This window comes from Rosa rugosa, chromosome 1 (assembly GCF_958449725.1).
Source record: "Rosa rugosa chromosome 1, drRosRugo1.1, whole genome shotgun sequence".
NCBI lineage: Eukaryota > Viridiplantae > Streptophyta > Magnoliopsida > Rosales > Rosaceae > Rosa > Rosa rugosa.
Window position 1 is genome coordinate 52,665,228 of NC_084820.1, and position 19,756 is coordinate 52,684,983.

Genomic DNA, 19,756 nt, shown 5'->3' on the forward strand with positions numbered 1-19,756 from the left:
TGTAAGTGCCAATGGTTTTCATGTGAAAACACATTGTGAGAATGGACAAGAGTTCCTTTGCATCACCTCTAATGACTACGGACATAAACGAGTCTTAGAGAAACTTATGTGTCGCTCTAGTGGGTTGTATGCAACCACTATTCGAGTCATTGAATCCAACCATGTCATGAGAGATGATTTATGGGACTCCGACACATATAGGCTTTGGCACGACCGTTTGGGACACCCAGGTCGTGACATGATGATCCGTATATTAAAGACTTCACACGGACATCCCTTTTTCAGAACGAAAGGAAGTAAAACTCGAAATTTGGATCAAGGAGGAGCACCTGCGCCTCACGGCGCCTTCCCCCTTCAAGTCCGGCCACCACTAGCCGGCGCCGCCATCCCCCTGCGGCTCAAGGGTGGCTTTGACGCCCCCTCTGCTCCTCTGACTCGAATTTCTACTTCTAAAGTCCATTGTGACTTCATGGCTCAACCAAAATCCTCATTGGTTGTTTCTAAAGCCCATCATTCGTTCTGCAAAGCCTGCTCTTTAGCAAAGTTAGGATCGAGACCATCCTATGCAAAGGACACCAAAGAAAATATACCATTCTTGCAAAGAATCCAAGGTGATATTTGTGGACCTATTCAACCATCATGCGGACCATTTCGATATTTTATGGTATTGGTTGATGCATCGACACGCTGGTCACATGTCATGCTATTGTCCACAAGGAACGCTGCATTTGCTAAACTCCTAGCACAAATAATTAAGTTAAGGGCTCACCACCCTGATCATCCTATTAAGTCTATAAGATTAGACAATGCTGGAGAGTTTACATCAAAGACTTTTGATGATTATTGCATGTCCATTGGGATTGATGTTGAACATCCTGTTCCTCATGTTCACACCCAAAATGGTCTCGCAGAAGCCGCCATTAAACGACTACAAATGGTCGCTAGGGCATTGGTAATGCGCACCAATCTCCCTATTTCTGCTTGGGGCTATGCAATATTGCATGCAGCTGTGCTTATTCGTCTGAGGCTCACTGCCACTCCACCATTTTCTGCGTCCCAGATGGTAACTGGGTATGAGCCTAATGTCTCACACTTACGCATATTTGGGTGTGCAGTATATGTGCCTATTGCGCCGCCACAGCGCACCAAAATGGGTCCTCAACGACGATTAGGCATTTATGTTGGATATGATTCTCCAACGATTATCCGCTATATAGAACCCTTGACAGGCGATCTCTTTATCGCTAGATTTGCGGATTGTCACTTCGATGAGACAGTCTTCCCGTCGTTAGGGGGAGATAAGAACATAAATGTTCAACAGGAACGACAGGAATTGTCGTGGTATGTCCCCACTCTGTCTCATCTTGATCCCCGAACCGCACAGTCCGAAACTGAAGTGCGGAGAATTCTCGATCTTCAGAACGTAGCAGAATCGATGCCTGATACGTTTTCTGATATCGCTAAAGTGACGAGATCACACATACCTGCTGCAAACGTGCCTGCAAGGATTGATGTCCCTAAAACTAGAGGACATGACGCTAACTCAAGAGGATTTGAGCATGGCGCCAACGTCCCCTCTCACAGTGATGGTGACGTTATGGCTAGGCCCATGGCTCCTGCCAGGAAGCGCGGGAGGCCTATAGGTTCGATGGATTCTCGCCCAAGAAAGAAAGCGAGTTTGGCACAAAATAATCCATTAATCATCGATGTGAATAATCCATCTCATGAGAATATTCCGGATTATGGTTATGTCCAAGAGACATCATTGGGGGACGCTCCAATGTCAGAACCAACTCCAGAGAATAGAGAGATCTCCATAAATTACACTAGTGTACATGAGATGATGGATAGAAATTCTATGGCGATTGATGATGCATTCGCATATCATATTGCAAAAGGAATTATAGAATATGATGATATCGAACCTCGCTCTGTTGAAGAATGTCAACGAAGAGCAGATTGGCCTAAATGGAAAGATGCGATCCAGGTTGAATTGGATTCACTAACAAAGAGACAGGTATTTGGGCCTGTAACGCAGACACCCCCAAGTGTAAAGCCTGTTGGCCATAAATGGGTCTTTGTTAGAAAGCGTAATGAGAAAAATGAGGTGGTAAGATATAAAGCCCGCCTTGTGGCGCAAGGTTTCTCACAACGCCCTGGAATCGACTACGAGGAGACATATTCTCCCGTAATGGACGTTATAACGTTCCGCTACCTTGTCAGTTTGGTAGTTTCCGAAAAACTTGACATGCAGCTTATGGATGTGGTTACAGCATATCTCTATGGGGATCTAGATTCAGAGATATATATGAAGGTTCCAGATGGACTTCAATTACCCAAATCAAGTGGCTCTAAACCACGGAGCGCGTTTTCAATAAGATTAAAACGCTCACTATATGGATTAAAACAATCTGGACGGATGTGGTATAACCGTCTAAGTGACTACTTGATTGAGAAGGGATATATTAACAATGAAATATGCCCATGCGTGTTCATTAAAAGAACAAGTTCCGGATTTGCAATCGTAGCAGTTTATGTCGATGACATGAACCTAATTGGAACTCTAGATGAGTTGAAGGAAACTGCTAAATACTTGAAATCCGAATTTGAGATGAAAGATCTTGGGAAAACACGGTTTTGTCTCGGTTTAGAACTCGAGCACCGTAGTGATGGGATTTTGATCCATCAGTCTGCATATACTCAGAAAATTCTAAGGCGCTTTAATGAAGATAAAGCGAAGCCTGCGAGTACTCCCATGATCGGCCGTAGTCTTGAGCCCGGAAAAGATCCGTTTCGTCCGAGGGATGAGGACGAAGAACCCTTAGAGGCCGAAGTGCCCTATTTAAGTGCAATAGGCGCATTATTGTACTTAGCTCAATGCACAAGACCGGATATCTCATTCGCAGTGAACTTGTTAGCTCGACACAGCTCTGCGCCAACACGCCGCCATTGGATTGGTGTAAAGACCATCTTTCGATACCTAAGAGGTACGATTGATATGGGCCTATTCTATCCCTACAGAGAGAAAAGGAATGACGGAAAATTGGGATCGGACCCCAAAAGGCAAAACGCCCCCGTCCATGGAATGGCCGCCGGCCATGTTGCCGCCGCCGCTCATGGTGGCCGGCGTCCTCCTATCTCCCTCCATCAAAACGACAATGATGTCTTGATGGGTTTTGCTGATGCAGGGTACCTCTCTGACCCTCACAAAGGTCGCTCCCAAACAGGTTATGTCTTTACCATGGGAAGCACTGCGATATCTTGGAGGTCTACGAAACAGACCCTTGTTGCTACTTCCTCAAATCATGCAGAGATTATTGCTCTACATGAAGTTGTACGTGAATGTGTATGGCTAAGGTCTGTAATTCGACACATTCAAGGAAGTTGTGGTTTGAAGTCTACCACAGATGAACCTACATGCATTTATGAGGATAATGCAGCTTGTATTGAACAAATGAAGTTAGGTTTCATCAAGGGCGACAACACCAAGCATATATCGCCTAAGTTCTTTTATAATTAGCAACAACAATCACTTCTAAAGATTGAAGTGAATCAAATCCGATCAGAGGATAATGTAGCGGACGTATTCACTAAGTCGTTACCTAAATCCACCTTCGAGAAACATGTGAAGAGTATCGGATTAAGAAGGTTATCCGAACTCCCATGATTGTAGCAATCAGGGGGAGATTTCGACATCAGGGGGAGTTACTCAGTCTCGAAGGATCAAGGACGTGTTGCACTCTTTTCTCCTCCTCGAGTTCATTTTTATCCCACAGGGTTTTTCACTTGAGCAAGGTTTTTAACGAGGCAACGGATGAAGCGTCACCACCAAGTTTGAGCGGCACAAGGGGGAGTGTTGAAGGATATTGACACTTAGTGTGCCTAGTCAAACTAGGATAAGTTCTATAGTTGTAATAGGAGAGGTTCCTACTCCAAGTTAGATAAGGAATCCTTGTACTCTTAGATTATGCACTTTGTAATCCCTATATATAGGGCTCCTATTCTCTATAATGAAATACACTTCTCTCATCAATCTCTCTCAATACCAATATACTTAAACAGTAAATACAAAAGTAGTAGAGAAAGAAGGTTCCTGGTGACCTAATAAACAAGGAAGTATTTACATTTGATGATCTGATCGAACCCAAGAGAAGGCAACTGAAAAGAAGACTTCTGATTCGATGCCCTGGGTGCCTGTTTTAAACCATATGGTAGACATAGTATGGGAATGCTTTGTATACATTTGGTGAAGCTTGTTACCAAAATTGGCTGCAAGAGCAAGCGCACTTCTAACAGTAGTATGCCTGACTACATGACTGAATTTTTCCTTATAGTCGACACATCCGTCTTGACAAAAAGCCTCTAGCCACCAATATTGCCTTGCAATGGAACCACATCAGTTTTTTTCTTCAGCTTCAAAATCCACTTGCAGCTGACCAAATTTTTATTTGGTGGTAATGGGGCCAGTCTCCAGGTGCCTTGTTTCATAAAAGCTTGATATTCTTGTTCCATAGCAGCTTTCCATTGTGAAGTGGTGAGGACAATTTTAAAGAAACTTGGTTCTGTAGAGGAATGAGTAGAAATATGAACAAAGCTAGCGACAAATGCCTTTTTGTTGAAAATAGGATGATCATTTGTAAGAGCATCTAAAAGAGTTAAGAGGGGCTGAAAAAGTGGATGCATTAGTCATTGAAGTTTCAGTGAGACCAGATAAGATGATTCCAACCTCTAAAATTGGAACGTACACTTGTCCTTGGTTGTGTGAAAATGGAGTGGATGATGATGGGTCAAGCAGTGCATCTGAAGCCACAAGAAAAGAAATAATGGCTGGTGGGTATAGTAGATGATGATGCATATGTATCTCAGCAGGTGCATTTACTTCAGTATGGATTTGATCAAGTAGGCAAGCACTGTGTTGAGTAAAGATATTGCTGTCAGGAACATATGGGAGAGGAGGAAGATGGTGAAGTATTAGAAGTTTATGGGACAGAAGTATAAGGAGATAGTGCCGAAGTTATTGAAGGAGTGACGGGAAAAGCGAGAGTGACAGTAGGTGAAGTACATGATGATGCAGGAGTGCTGTGTTTATGTGTAAACTAGCATCATTTATACTGCATATTAAAAAGGAAAATAATTTTCATCAAAAATCACGTCTGTATAAAATGGTCTTATGAGTAACTGAATTAAAGCAAATAAAACCTTTTGTAACCAGCTCCACAGCCAAGAAAAATGCATTTAATTGTCTTGTTCTGCAGCTAAATTGAGTTATAAGATTGAGACGATGATTACAAACAGAGACATCAGAGTGTACTTATTTTAACGAAATCACAGACTTGGAAGTAGATACATGCAAAGGTAGCTTGGTAAACTTGCCAGACAAGCAAGACTCACACAAGGAATGACACTTATCTAAGCTGCAAGATTAACTTGACTTGATAACATTGAAATGATAATAGGGTTTGATAGGTGACTTGGTCTTTGATGCCATGTTGAGTGCTTAAATTTGCTACCACAAATAGCTTTTGGTTTGGTAGACTGAGAACAAATTAATTGGAGTTGACAGAAGCTTTTGGTCTGCCTGTCCCTCTTGTCCTGTATCATACAAAGATGATAGACTGACAATAAGTTTGCATCTAATTTAGTCACATGCAGTATAGTTTGTAAAGATAAACACCAGATGCAGTGCCTAAGGAACCATTGCCAATATGAGCAATCGGGAAACCTTCTCCACTTCCCACAGTGACTGAATTATTGGCATTTATGTAACATTATTGATAGAAAGCATAGATATCGGAAGTCATATGATTTGAAGCTCTTCAGTCAGTAAGCCAAAACTTCTTGGGGAGGGGCAGAAGACATAGTTTGATATGCAACAACCACATGTAGCAGTAGTGGTTGAATTACTGTGCAACACTAGTGTTTCTGTAGTAGCACTCAGTTGTACAATGACCCTTCTTGATACAAATTTGACATTCTATGACAGAATAGGTAGATTATAAGTGGAAGTGGACCTTTGATAGCCATTTTCAGAAAAGCTCTGGCTCGTTGCAGGTTATAACATTGACCAGATCCACAAGAGGAGTGGCCATATGTATAAGTACCATTTGAATGTGTTCTGTGGTGATCAAATATATGAATGTTGTGGTGGTGGAGCATTTGAAGGTGAGTAATGCGAGAATAGCATGATGAGAAAATATTAGTATACAAAGAAAGGAATGAAAGAGATGAAGGAAGAACAAGGAGAAGATGAAGATGAATATTAGTCTGTATTTCCTTCAGAGTTACAAGCCAAATCACTGCCTTATATAACCATACATTTTCTACAAACTTCAAGCTAACCACCTCGCTTCTTGCTTAACCAACTGCTCAGCTTGCCTAACCAACTTTTTTAACCATCAGTTAACAACCCTGAATTGCTGGAGGCAATGCTATTGGGACAGCTGTCAAGCTGTCCTCACAACCTTGACAAGAAGAGTTTGGCTTGTTGACTCAGAGGTCAACATTTCCTAATGGTCGCTATAGGCCTAACAAATCAGACAAGTTCACTTGTGATTGTGTATGATGGAGGCTGATGTAAGAAGTATTCTTCATGAAAAAATGTGTGCCATACTCAATCTCATGCAAGTTTTCACATCATTTGGTGACTAAAATTTAATCGTTTTCTCATCTTACAATGAGCTTATCGTGATGCATCATTCAGCTCAACCTGGACATGGTTTCAAGACCCAAATATAACCCATTTGAGTGTCAACTCTTTAAGAAATTATTGCACTTAACTGACGAAATTAACAAGCACCAATTTAGTTTGGCCACAATTTCAATGAAGATCCATGTTCACTCATACTTCCTCTAGACAAAGTCCTTAGTCTTTGCCAAAATTGCCTTCTCCTACCAGTCCTCAAAGGCCCTGAACTAGAGTACCTCCTAAAAGATCCAACTTCCTGCCCCTCAACCTCAAATCCCACACTTGCACTCAACAAATCTGACGTTGAGGGTATCTTAGTGTCATGGCCAGCCCCGAATACAGGCATCTGAAGCTGTGATTCTGCCACTTCAAGATTACCACTATCTGTATGAATGCAGAGATCATCATCGTCTTGGCCACAACTTGTTGAACCTGCAAGTTCTTTTGTTTCTCTGAACTCATTGCATACAAGCTTTAAGGCCTGAACAACCTCACCCATGAACGGGCGGTGAGATACTTCTGGTTGTATACACATTGAAGCAATTGCTGCTACCTTGGTTACACTGTCCCATGTGATCATATCAGATTTCAACGCCGGGTCTATTATCGATTCTAGACCCTCTCTGCTGGTGAGGAGAGGACGAGCCCAAGCAACGAGGTTCTCTTGACCTGAAGGTTGTGACAGATCCACCGGCTTTCTTCCTGTCAGGAGTTCAAGAAGGACTACACCATAGCTGTAAACGTCACTTTTTACTAGAAGATGACCAGTCATTGCATACTCTGGAGCCAAGTAACTGGAACAAGAATAGAAATAAATTGACTTATGTTGTGGTATCTTCATCAAACATTTTTATGTTGTAGACTGTCAACACGCATCTAAATAAGAGTTCACTTCATCTAGACTTTCTGATAGCAAACATGTGAAAATTGTCTGGCAAAAGAACATTTCTCATGTATAAATAAGTAAATTTGCTCAGTAGTGGAATTAAGGAATGAGAGTTATCTATAATATAGTTAAGAAGTTTGTACCCAAAAGTTCCCATAACATGTGTTGAAATATGTCTTTTTCCCTCCTCTAGTGCCGCTCTAGCCAGTCCAAAATCCGAAACCTTGGGTGTAAAATCATATTCCAGTAAGATGTTGCTGGCCTTGAAGTCACGATGTATAACTCGAGGATTTGAGTCTTCGTGGAGATATGCTAAGCCCCGAGCTGCACCAAGGGCAATCTTTATTCTGGCATCCCAATCAAGTGGATCAGTTTCCTTGTCAACACCTGAGAGAACACAAGAAGAGTCATTTATAATTCAAAGCTTAAAGTTCCCAATATATAAGCACCTGGATATCTAGCATTTCAACCAAGAAAATGTTAAAAGTATTGAGCATAGAGACATGTTGAACTTGTCTTTACCATGTAAATGGGATTCAACACTTCCATTTGGAACAAGTTCATAAACGAGGCAACGAGTATGGCCCTCTGTGCAGATACCAATTAATTTGACCAAATTTCTGTGGTGAAGACGGCCAAGCATCTCAACTTCTGCTAAGAATTCGCGGCCACCATGATGATCATCTCTCTTCAGAACCTTCACAGCCACCTCTCGTCCATCATCTAAAGTAGCACTGTAAACAAGCCCAAAGCCACCTTCTCCAAGTATTCTTGAAGCATCAAAATTATTAGTGGCTCTCTCCATGTCATGCAGAGTAAAGGTCTTCGCAGATCCAGTATAGGTTAGTGTGCCAGAACTAAAAGACATTGATCTGGAGCCATGTGTGCCTCCAAACATCACTGACCTGGGATCCCCTGTCGAGTATATGATGATGTTATGGATAAACCAAAATCACAGCCTATTTTGAACAAGTTTTAATTAAAAGGAAAAACAATTCCATAACCATAATTCCAATAAATTATTCTTGTGCACATTTGCATTCTGAAAATGAAATCAACATTAAAAGCTAATTACGAGTAAAAGTCCTTTAAGCTTTAGGAGCATTTGGCCATATTACAAGTACCTGTGAGTTTTGTAGGGGACGATGTCAAAGCTTGTGGAAAATGTTCCGGCTTATGGGAGTGAGATCGACATTTCAGCAACAAAAGCCAGACAAACCCCACACATAAAAGAAAGGCTGTGAAAGATGATAGAACGATCACAGCAAGCATACTTCCTTTGATTCCATCATTTCTTTTTCTTGGCACATTAACTGGTATAGGTTTTATTACCCTTCCATTGTTGTCTTGGCCCATGTATGGCCCGTCATCTATAGTAGAAATGGCTGAAGGTGCTGAAGGGGGAGAAGGTGGAAGACCTGTACAGATGCAAGAATTTAAGAATTTCACTATCACAGAAGTAAGCTCTAAAGTCATTCAGCATGATCAAACCATAAAAACTCATACCATAGTGCAGAAACTATGACTGTAGATCAATGATGAGTAAAATACAGTCAAATATAACCATATCATTCGAGGAAGTCAAGGATCAATTGATACCTGGATAGTGAACATTCAATACTTCATAATCACCAAAGAGAGAAGCATTTATGGAAACCTGTCTGCGCCAGAATTTGTCATAGATTTGAAATGCAGTAGTGCCATCAAATGTTAGTCCTATAGGTACCAAGTTAACGAGGACGGCAGTTTTCTCTAGCTGCTGACTAGATGCATCTGCTCCCATTATGCGAACTTGGCTATGGTTTAGTGCAACACTGTCTGCGATTTCCTCAGCCAGCTTTGAAACTGAAGGGAAGAATGTGTATATTGCAACATCTAGTTGGAGTTTAACTTCAATTGGCTGCACACAACCACATGTTGATCCTGGAGGAGTATATGTTAATGGATCCGTGCATGTGATTGACGAACAATCTACAGTTATTACCAAAGAAGGTCAATACCTTTTGCAATTAAAACATGTGAATACTTTTTTAATTAAATGCAAGGCCAGAGTACAGTGTAGATGTACCTTCATTGGGAGGTGGAGGTGGTAGTGCCAAAATTGGTGATGGTGGTGGGGACTTTGTCCTCTTCAAGGAAGAATCTATGGGAGAAATTGCAGGTGGAAAAATGGGCACTGGAAAAGACGGAAAAAATCAAAACTAATATGATCAGTACTTAAGGTAAATGAAGTAAGGACTCTATGATAAATCCACCAAAGGTCCAAAATCTGAAGTGAGCCTTCCCCATACTGTTATACTGGCCTTCAAAAGTAGTTGGTGATGGTGCAGGTGCAGTCCAACTCCTTGAAGAAGGCGAAAGAGATCGAAATGGGGAGACTGAAGGGCCTAAACATTTCATAAGATATTCTTCAGGGCATAAGTAAATATGATTGATCTATGTATTCAAGAATATGTTACTGACTAACTCTCTGTGTGTGTGTGTGTCATAAGGGATTTCAACCTTGTTGACTGTTAGTGTGGGAAGGAATTGAGTAAGTTGGTTCTGGAGCAGAGCTGTGGAACTTTTTGTTTGCATGATGATTTTTGTGACGTGAGCTTGAGGGGGAATGTTCAGGAGCATGCACCCACTCCTTTGCAGGACCTCCAGAAGATGGCATAGAAGGTGGAAGTGCAATACTTGAAGGCCTTACAGAAGCATGAGGATGGATGGCTACAATGAGAAAAGATTTCACAGATAACTATAGGCACAATATTTTCATTTTCTATTTCTAAGTTGGCAAATAAAAGGGCAATAGATTTTCAGTTACCTTTAGCTGTGGCGTGGCCTGCTGGCAATAGGTGGTGGGATACTTTTCCAGGAGGCGGAGCTACCAAATTTCTGTGTTTTTTCCCGCCAAAGCTGAGGGGGGAATTAGGAGAGACAGCATGGTCTGTGACAATACAACCATCCAACAAATAATTAGTCAGACTCACAACAAGGTCGGAGGATGAGCAAAACAGTATCTTATCATGCTATTTCTGGTAATGAAAATTTAAAAATCAGCCTAAAACATGTAATGGCTTCTTTAATTTTCTTTTACTGCAACAATTTTCTGAACAGTGGTCATTGAGTCAAAGCTCAACGCCAGCTTTGACTACAACAGAACAAGCAATGTACATTGACGTTGCTCTTAGTAGTCAACACCGAACAAGGTCAAAAATATATACTAGGTACATGTATTATTACATGGGGTAACAGCTTCTTGCCTTTCTACTCATAGGTTTTTTCTACATTGATCAACTTTACAGCGTCCCTTATTGTAGGAAACCAGAGAAACTATGAAAGGGACTGTGCTGCTTAATAGCAGAAGCCTAAAGAACCGTCTCTAAAAATATTTTGCATTTGACATGCGATTCAGTTGTAAATCACAATTATAATTTTTCAAATCTTCACCCTTAATAAAATGAATAAATTTCGTCAAGAAAAAAAAAAGTTAAAAATTGGTGGTGGCGTGGTGCTGGAACCCCTCTTGTATCACAATAACTGACAGTCAGTGCAGTGAGTGTTACTGCTCAGATAAGTGAAAGCAAGTAAGTACAGCTCATAGCTAGTTGTGAATTGTACTCTATGAACCCTTCAATATTATATTCACTGACTTCTGGACAACCACAAAATGATACTTCAAGTACCAGTTGAACATATAAACTCAATTACATAATTTGGTCATTTTTTGAATTACAATTTACCAGAAAATGGCCTATTGGATAGCCTAAGATTTCAGATTTTACCATGAACTTCCATGCTCAACAATACAGTGACGAAAATAAACCTGTCAATTAGGAAACTCCGTAGACCATTACCATGATCCAATTGATACAGTTAATCATTTATGTGCCATATCAAATGTTGAATAATCAAAGCAATTTCTCTATTTCAGAAACACTTGGTTCACAGAACCCAGATCCTAAAGTTTAAAACTACTGAAGACCAATTTGTAATCAATCCTATTATACTGATCAAATATAATTAACCATAAGAATCAAAATTTATTACCTGCAGATCCATGAAATGGCAAAACACCCAGAATCAAGCACATTTGCATAAGAAGCAGATTCAGTTGCCTCCCCATTTCCCTGACAGAGAAGCTCTGAGCTCAATTCCAAGCATCCAAGTAAAGAGAAGAAAAAATAAGAGAAAGCAAAGTGGCAGAACACCACCATGAAGCAACACATGGAAGTACCTTTAAGGAAGCAACTTCAAGATGAGTTTAGATTACAGAAGCAGACCCACAGAGGCAATCAGTGAGAGACATTGGAGCAAAACAACAAGAATGGGGCAGGTGGGCATAACCCAATTGCTGTCACAAGATTAAGCTGCTCTTGAATTTGGAAAGTTTGGTGAGTCCTAGTGGAATTGTCTTTTTTTGTCATCGGTGGACTGAAGGTTTACTGGAAGTGATCAAGCAAAAAGCAGCACGGTGCACTGAAGAGAGCTCTAAATGCTAACAAGTCCAAATAAGACACTGTGTAAGACAGTTGGTGAGAAGTTGAGAGGGAGAGACAGAGTGGGTGCTCAAATAATGATAAAAATGAATATCTTTGTTTGAAAAAATGGAACACTAGTGTGGATTAAAGTACTGAAATGCTTGACTTGTTGTTAATGTAGTTAATTGACCTCCATTATTCTGGATTAGATTGAGGTGGGAATGCTTCTTATTCTTGATTAGATGCTAGTCAGGCTACTACTTATATATGGTAGTGGTTAATGGTTCCATTTGTATGCGTTATTGTATAATCGTTTTTATAAGATGTAAATTGATGTATTGATAAATCAAAGAGTAAACTGACTTTATGCCTTAGTAAATTATAACCATCATAGAGGTCGAGTTGGTAAGAGCCTTCAGGTGTGGAACCCTCACACCCGGATTTGAATTCCGCCGATGCTGATCGGAGTATTTGAGGAACTGTGCGATCTTGATAAAGAAAAAAAAAATGCCTTTGTAAATTATAAATAGTCGGTGTATTAATGTAAAAAGTTTGACTACTAATGATGTATCGATACTTGTTGGTCCGGTGATGCTGTTTTGTTTGTTGAGAAAGACAGCAGACTAGGTTGAAGTGTGGAACCACACCAAACTCAATTAAGATGCTCATTCCATATCAAGTGTCACTGAACCAAAATTTGCTAGTGTGTACATGAGCTTACTATCTAAAATTTGCACATGAAACGTTCGATCTGTCCCACAGCTCCCCACAAGGCTCCAAAGCACATGCAGAATGTGACAAACCACACAGCACCAACATTTGACAATTCAAAGAGACTGTGAGCCTGCTAAGAATGAAGGTTTTTTCGGTGTGTTCAGAGCGAAATCCCAAAGCAACAAGAAATGAAATGATGACATACATTTTGATTGAGATCTGCCCACAAGGCTTTGAGATGTGGTGGTTGATATGGAATTGGTGGTGGCCATGGCTAATTGGCCGGCCACCTCCTCTTTTTCTTTTACATAATGATAGTGGTGCTAGGACCCCCCAAGAAAACATGGGCAATCATCTACCAGAGAAAGTCTCAGCCTGTCAAATGTGTAGGTGAAATTCACTGTGTCGGTGAGAATTGACTGCGGTGGCGGTCGTCCTTAATGATTGTCTAAACCCCGGGGGCATTGGGGTATTGTTTTGTGATGCAGCGAGCTCGCTTTGTTTCCCATGTGGTAGGCTGGTAGCCTTGAACATGTGCAAGCAATTACAGGATGAGAAGCTTGTGTTATGGATGCATGACAAGTTGACAACCTTTAGATAACCCGATTCTTTTTTAAACTAATTTGTATATCCTTTTTTTTATTTTTTTTTTTTTATTTTTTTTTATTTATTTATTTAATAAAGATGAAAACAAAAATACAAGAGGGATGGAGGACTAAGCCAAGGCCAATCCCAGAAAAGATACACCAATATGGAAGCATAGCAAGGAACATTCTAGAATGTTCATAACCAAACTCAATATATTGTGCATCACATGGCCTCCCTCGGACAAAGGGAAAGATCCTGACCACCTAGACAATGAGAAAAGGATGAACAGTGGAGGCTGCAAAGGAAGGCAGCTTTAACGAGCTTCACATGGCTCCCAAAAGCACTCACCAGACAGGAAAAAGGCATCTGAACGAGAGTTTGTATGGCAATTTCAGCTGTAGGCTCGGTTTTGATTTCTAAACCCCACTTCTGCACGCGTGAAGAAGCGTGCTCCACCGCGCAGTACCAGTTGGTTTTTTAAAGCATAAAAAACCGGAGGAGCCTGAAGAGCAGGTACACAGATCGCAGTATCATACACCCCACAGCAGTCCCAAAACAATGGAAACAGTGGGGGAACGAAGATGATGTAGACCCACATTTGGACCCGTGAAAAAGCATGCTCCACCACATTGTTTCAGTTGGATTTGTAAAACACAAATAACAGAATAAGTGTCCGAAGACAGATGGTAGTATGAACCCCCTCCCCCCCCCCCCCCCCCCCCCAACAGTCCCAAAACTTTGAAATGCGTGACAGTGTTGGGTAAGGAGCTGTGGGAGACTTGAATAAGTGTTATCATGGTGGATGATAGAGTGAAACCAGTTCCAAAGAATGGAAGGACGGAATAAAACTAGCAGCAGCAGCTGACAATTGAGAGATCCCAAGAATAGAGTAAATAGAAGCAATTGTGTGCTTTTTGTAGGGATGGAAAGAAAGCTTAGCAGACTCCTTGAACAACTCCAAAAGCTGACGCTGGGCATCCAAAACATCAAACACCTTAGCCTCAAAACGCAGCAGATTTCTAGTGATCCAAATATACCAAATTAGATTGCCAATTACTAGAAACCAAAGCTGACGCTTATGTTTAGAGAGAGTAGAAGCAAAATCTCCAAAAAACACTTCCTCAAGAGTATTCCAAGGGGAGAAAGAATGAGAAAAAAGAAGACAAATCCATTTCCATAAAGGCACAATTTGAGGACAGTGTAGGAGAAGATGCGTATATGACTCGGCATGACTACCACAGAAAGAGCAACAGGATGGGAGGGAAAAACCTCGCCGCTGCAATGCATCATCCGTAAGCAGCCGCCCATGAAGAGCTTTCCAAACAACAAGGCTTTTGCGTGGCTGAATTGCTTTGTTCCATATGACTTGACCCCAATTCCGACGATCAATGTGACTTGAAAAGAAAGTAAAGGCTTCTTTAGCTGTCAGAACACCTGAGGAGGAACCAGGCCACAAAAGGGAATCAGTTGTGTCTTCCACAGGCAAAGCAATTTGCTTTATTTTACCAGCAACTTGAGGAAAGGAAGCTATAAAATCTTCTGGAAGAACCCAATTCGAATCCACAATAAACTCATGCAGTTTGGCTTGGAGCGGAATGGCGCCAGCTACTCCAATAGTGGAAGCTAAAGGCTCACCTAACCAATTATCAAACCAAAAGGAAATTTTCCGACCATTGCCAACACACCATTGTAGAGAATTGAAGAATGTAGGCCAAACCTTTTTGAGACCCAACCAAACTGAGGATTTTTTAAAAGATTTTAGAGGTTGAAAGTCTTCATTTAAAAACCGAGTCCTTACCAAAATAGAAGCAGGAGAGGAAGAAGAGAGCACCTCCCAACACCGCTTTATTAGAAGAGCACGATTAGCCTCAAAGAGATCACGTAATCCCAAACCTCCTTCCACCTTGGGTTTACAGCAAATACGCCAAGCTAGAAGAGGCATGCCTCTTTTTAAAGGATCACCAGTCCAAAAAAAATTCCTAATACAAGATTGCAGGTCACGAAGCAGGCATGTCGGCCACTCATAAATTTGGAAACTGTAGACCAAAATGCCTTGTATCACTGACTGAATAAGCTGAATCCTACCTGCTTGTGAAAGCAAAGAACCTTTCCAAGATGCCAGTTTACATCGTACTCTATCTGCAATGGCCTGAAAATATAGTTTTTTTGGACGTCCCTGGAATATAGGGACGCCAAGATAAGTGAAAGGAAGAGAACCTTGCTTAACACCAAGAAACTTCCGGATAATAAAACGACGACGGGAGGCATATTTCCCCAAAAAAACTAGAGATTTTGCTCTGTTGATTCGCTGCCCCGAATTCAAGCCATATTCCTCCATAAAAAGCATTAGATTTCTCAACGAACGCTTAGTACCCCGCATGAAAACCATAATATCATCTGCAAAAAGAACATGAGAGGGCGGAGTAATACCAAGAGGAGCTGACATCAAGTCAGTACGCCCATCCTCTGCCAACTTGGTGAGACCCCTACTCAAAACCTCTTCAGCAAGACAAAATAGAATAGGTGATAAGGGATCACCTTGTCGAACACCCCGAGAACAGGAGAAGAAACCCTCCGTTGCACCATTAATAAGAATTGACAAGTGTGCAGAATTCAAAATAGCTTTAATCCAATCCGCAAAAGGATCAGAAAAACCAAAAGCCTTCAGTACGCGAATTAAGAATCTCCAGTCCAGGGTATCAAAAGCCTTTTGCACATCAAATTTAATTGCTATGTTTCCACCCTTGCACTTATGATCCAGGAGGTTGATGCACTCTGATGTCAATATAATAGGATCTGCAATAGTGCGACCTTTAAGAAAAGCACTTTGATTTGGGGATATAATCCGAGCTGCAATACAACCCAATCTATCTGCTATAATTTTTGTGATAAGCTTGAAAACAAAATTCGCCATAGCAATAGGACGCAGCTGTGTTACCGAGTCTGCACCAGGAACTTTAGGAATCAAAATCATCAAGTTTGAGTTAAAGTGGGGGAGAATGTACCCATGAGTGAAAAAACTTTGAACAGCCTGGATAACATCCTCACCAACAATCGACCAGCATTTCATATAGAAAACTCCCCCAAAACCATCTGGACCTGGAGAGCTATTATGATCCATGGAACACATAACTTGAAAAATTTCTTCGGAAGTGGGAATTGCCGTAAGCTGAGCATTTTCTTCATTAGTTACAATCTTGGGAATTACTTGAGAAACCAAACCAGTGTCAATAACAGAAGAATCAGCAGTGAAAAGGTCGCTAAAATAATTAATAACATGGTCACTGATCTCCTTCGGATCGTCAATAACACGGCTGCCATCCCTCAAAACCGATAAGGAATGCTTAAGTTGACGAACCTTTACCATTGCATGGAAGAAAGATGTGTTACGATCACCTTCTGAAAGCCACTTAATCCTTGATTTATCACAGTAAAATCTTTCTTGATGAGCAAGGGCCATATGAACTTGAGCGCTAGCCACACTTTCCTGGGAAAGCCTGTCATCTGAAGGCCCCAAACTAGCAATTTCCTGCTGAATTCTGTCCAAGTCCAGAAAAGAATTCTCCACCATTTTGTTGACATCCCCAAATTCAGTTTTATTCCAAGCCCGAAACCGTTGTTTAAGAGTCCTAAGCTTAGAAGCCAACACAAACATTGGATTACCAAAGAATTGAGCACTCTGCCAGACATCTGTTACCAAAGAAAGAAAACTTGGATGATCCAACCACATGCGTTGAAACCGGAACGGTGGTCGCTGAATTAGCATGAGCCTTGAGAAGGACACTAAAAGAGGAGAATGATCTGAGGAACAACGAGGGAGGGTGGAGCACTCCAACTTGCGCCAAACATCAATCCAAGAAAAATTACTGAGACACCGATCGAGCCTCATTTCAACATTCGCACTAACCCCCCTTTTATTCGTCCAAGTATAAGGCAAGCCCTTAGTAGGAAGATGAATTAGTTCACAATTAGTTGACATATCTTGAAACTCAGAACAAGAAATGGCACTGGGAAGAAGTCCTCCTCTTTTTTCATGAGCTCCAAGAACACAATTAAAATCTCCCAACACTATCCATGGACCTTGAACAAAGGTATTTTTAACCTGTAGAAGATCTCTCCAAAGCAGACGACGGTCCGGCACCGTTGTCTTAGCATAAACCCAGGTGATAACACACTTGACAGTGTCCAGAGTGCAGGAAACCGTGAGCTGCTGATCAGTAGCTAGTAACACGGTCGGTTGAACAGCCTGATCACAAAGGAGCCAAATATTTGGGGGTTGGTCTCCCCGATCATTCACTGCAGCCGGAAACATCTTCAAAGAATGCCAAAAAGAAGATTTAAGTGCACTTAGATTAATAAAAGGTTCAGAAATACCAACAATTGAAGGTTGGTATCTATGAACCATCCTACGCAAGACTCTTTGAGTGGGGGCGTTACCCAAGCCCCGAGCATTCCAAAAAAGAACCTTCATAGGTTAAGGCGAGGAGTGGGAGCCCTATTGCGGGTGGGATAGCGGTCAGAAACTTGCTCCTGGACTGTTTCCTTATGCGTTTTCTTCTTTTGCTTCTTTCTCTGCGATTTAGAAAGAACAATAGTCATATCATCTTCCTTCCCTTGAACAACTACTTCATCTCCCTTCGTCACTATTAGGGAGGTGGGGCTAGAATCATGTTCATCGTCCGAAACCTCAGCCGCAACCTGGCTTGAATGCTGTATGTCAGAAGACTGATTAATTGGCTCAAGATACACTTGATCTGCCAATTGCTCAATTAAATCGTTGGCAGCCTCCGCAATGACTTCTTGAGCCAAAATGGCGAACCGATTCTCCGTGGGGTCATTATTAGGAGTTGCTGGTCTCTCAGTGGCTACTCCCCCTGGACTACCATCTCTCCCACTGCCACAAGGCTCACTGATTCTCCTGGAAACTTGTATAGGATCTTGGTCACTTTGCTCCTTATCCTTCACCCTATATTCCTGGCGAACCACCGACCTTGAAACTGTGGAAGGTTTCTCAACATTGCGAGGCTTTGGGTTGTCACCATGCAATCGTCTACAACGATCCACCATATGCCCAACCATACCGCAATGAGTACACTTGTTTTCATAAATAATCTCAATGGGGAAACAAAGTGACTCACGCTCAACCATTACCGACGTTGGCAATTCGCTAGCAAGATCAACGTCTACCAGCACTCGAGCATAGTACCCAAACTCCCTCTCCTTCGTAGCCCTGTCTAACTGCAAGGGCGTACCCACTCCACGTGCAATTTCCATGAGATGCTGAGGGTGCCAGTAGTCCTGGCTCAAGCCATACAGTCTGACCCATAGTTGGGCATGTGTTTGTGGAAGGACATCACCAGGCACAAAGTCAGGTTTCCATTGAGCCAGTCGAAAGAGCCCATCGGCAAGGGTGCATGTACCACCTCCCCAAACACGTCGCAGATCCTCTTCGGTGCCAAAGTGAATGTCAAAATACCCCTTCCCAAGCGGGACCAAGCGCCAAGGAGCTGCCGGCCTCCATAGATCAGCAAGCAAGCCCTTGAGAACGGGAGTTTTCATTGGGACAGAACCTTTTCGCAGTAGCAATCTACCAATAAGATTGGTTTTGAAGTTTTTCAATTGTTCCTGATAGAGAGCTTCATTGATTTTGACGTATGTCTTGTCACCACGAATGACTGGAGCAGGCAGTTGGCTAAGTGAGACCGAAGACTCAACTGAGTCAGAGAGAATGGAGGCGAAAGTTTTTGCCTTTGGAGGGGGTTGAGGACGAGGGAAACCCTCCTCCAAGGGGCGCAAGAAGGCCCATGGACACCCACCCTCGCTTGGATTTCCTGCGCTTGTCGCCGACATAGAACTTGGAAGAGCCATCTCCATCCAACTAGTAATAGAATTATGATTTGAATTGACTTTCAATCAAGTTTGGGCTTCAGTTGAGGAAATCCCCTACAAGATTGGTTGGTCCTCAAGATGCTTACAATGTTCAACAGAGGAGTCTTACTATATATGTTCCATGGCGAGTCCACAAACAGCAGATCTGGAATTCAAACGGGGTTGTATATCCTGGTTTCAAGAAGAGAGCATTGGGTCTCCATATGTTAGTTGTAGGACTCCTCATTAACCTGTCATTATGTCTACGGTGAAGCCAATATAGTAGAATTATTCCATTCATATGGAATCTGGGTTGGGGATCCTATGGAGTCTTCTCTCTTAATAGTAAAAAAAACTTGTCGCCAATTTCTCAAAAAAAAAAAAAAAATTCAAATAATGTAACAGTTTGAGTTGCCGTAAAAATTTAAAACACTGAAAATTTCTTACTTGTATATATACTTCTAGAGAAAAGCTCATTACTTTAAAAATTTGAGGATTTTTGTTATTTTACAAAATTATATGACTTAATTCAATGATGTCAATCGTTGA

At 41.6% G+C, this 19,756-nt stretch overlaps 3 protein-coding genes across 6 annotated transcripts; all 3 read right to left on the reverse strand.

Moving 5' to 3' along the window:
• Nucleotides 1-6,233: 6,233 nt before the first annotated feature.
• Nucleotides 6,234-12,130, reverse strand: LOC133725414 (receptor-like serine/threonine-protein kinase ALE2). 4 transcript variants are annotated; one of them, XM_062152666.1, is made up of 11 exons: nt 11,794-12,130; nt 11,607-11,686; nt 10,381-10,503; nt 10,074-10,283; nt 9,875-9,958; nt 9,640-9,747; nt 9,171-9,542; nt 8,696-8,989; nt 8,094-8,486; nt 7,715-7,958; nt 6,234-7,479 (listed from the first exon to the last, which is right to left on the reverse strand). In XM_062152666.1, exons 2-11 carry the CDS (start codon nt 11,680-11,682, stop codon nt 6,801-6,803), a joined length of 2,583 nt encoding a protein of 860 aa, XP_062008650.1. In that variant the 5' UTR covers nt 11,683-11,686; nt 11,794-12,130; the 3' UTR covers nt 6,234-6,800. The 4 variants fall into 4 exon arrangements, with proteins under 4 accessions (XP_062008650.1, XP_062008649.1, XP_062008647.1 ...); XM_062152665.1 differs by having other exon boundaries at nt 9,863-9,958; nt 11,607-11,700; XM_062152663.1 differs by having other exon boundaries at nt 9,863-9,958; nt 11,794-12,129.
• A 2,002-nt stretch (nt 12,131-14,132) lies between these two features.
• LOC133730332 (uncharacterized) lies at nt 14,133-17,744 on the reverse strand. Its single transcript, XM_062157949.1, has one exon. The coding sequence runs from the start codon at nt 17,742-17,744 to the stop codon at nt 14,133-14,135; it is 3,612 nt and encodes a 1,203-aa protein (XP_062013933.1).
• Nucleotides 17,745-17,806: 62 nt separating this feature from the next.
• LOC133730342 (uncharacterized) lies at nt 17,807-19,207 on the reverse strand. The gene has a single exon (XM_062157958.1). It carries the CDS (start codon nt 19,205-19,207, stop codon nt 17,807-17,809), a length of 1,401 nt encoding a protein of 466 aa, XP_062013942.1.
• Between the last annotated feature and the right edge of the window lie 549 nt (nt 19,208-19,756).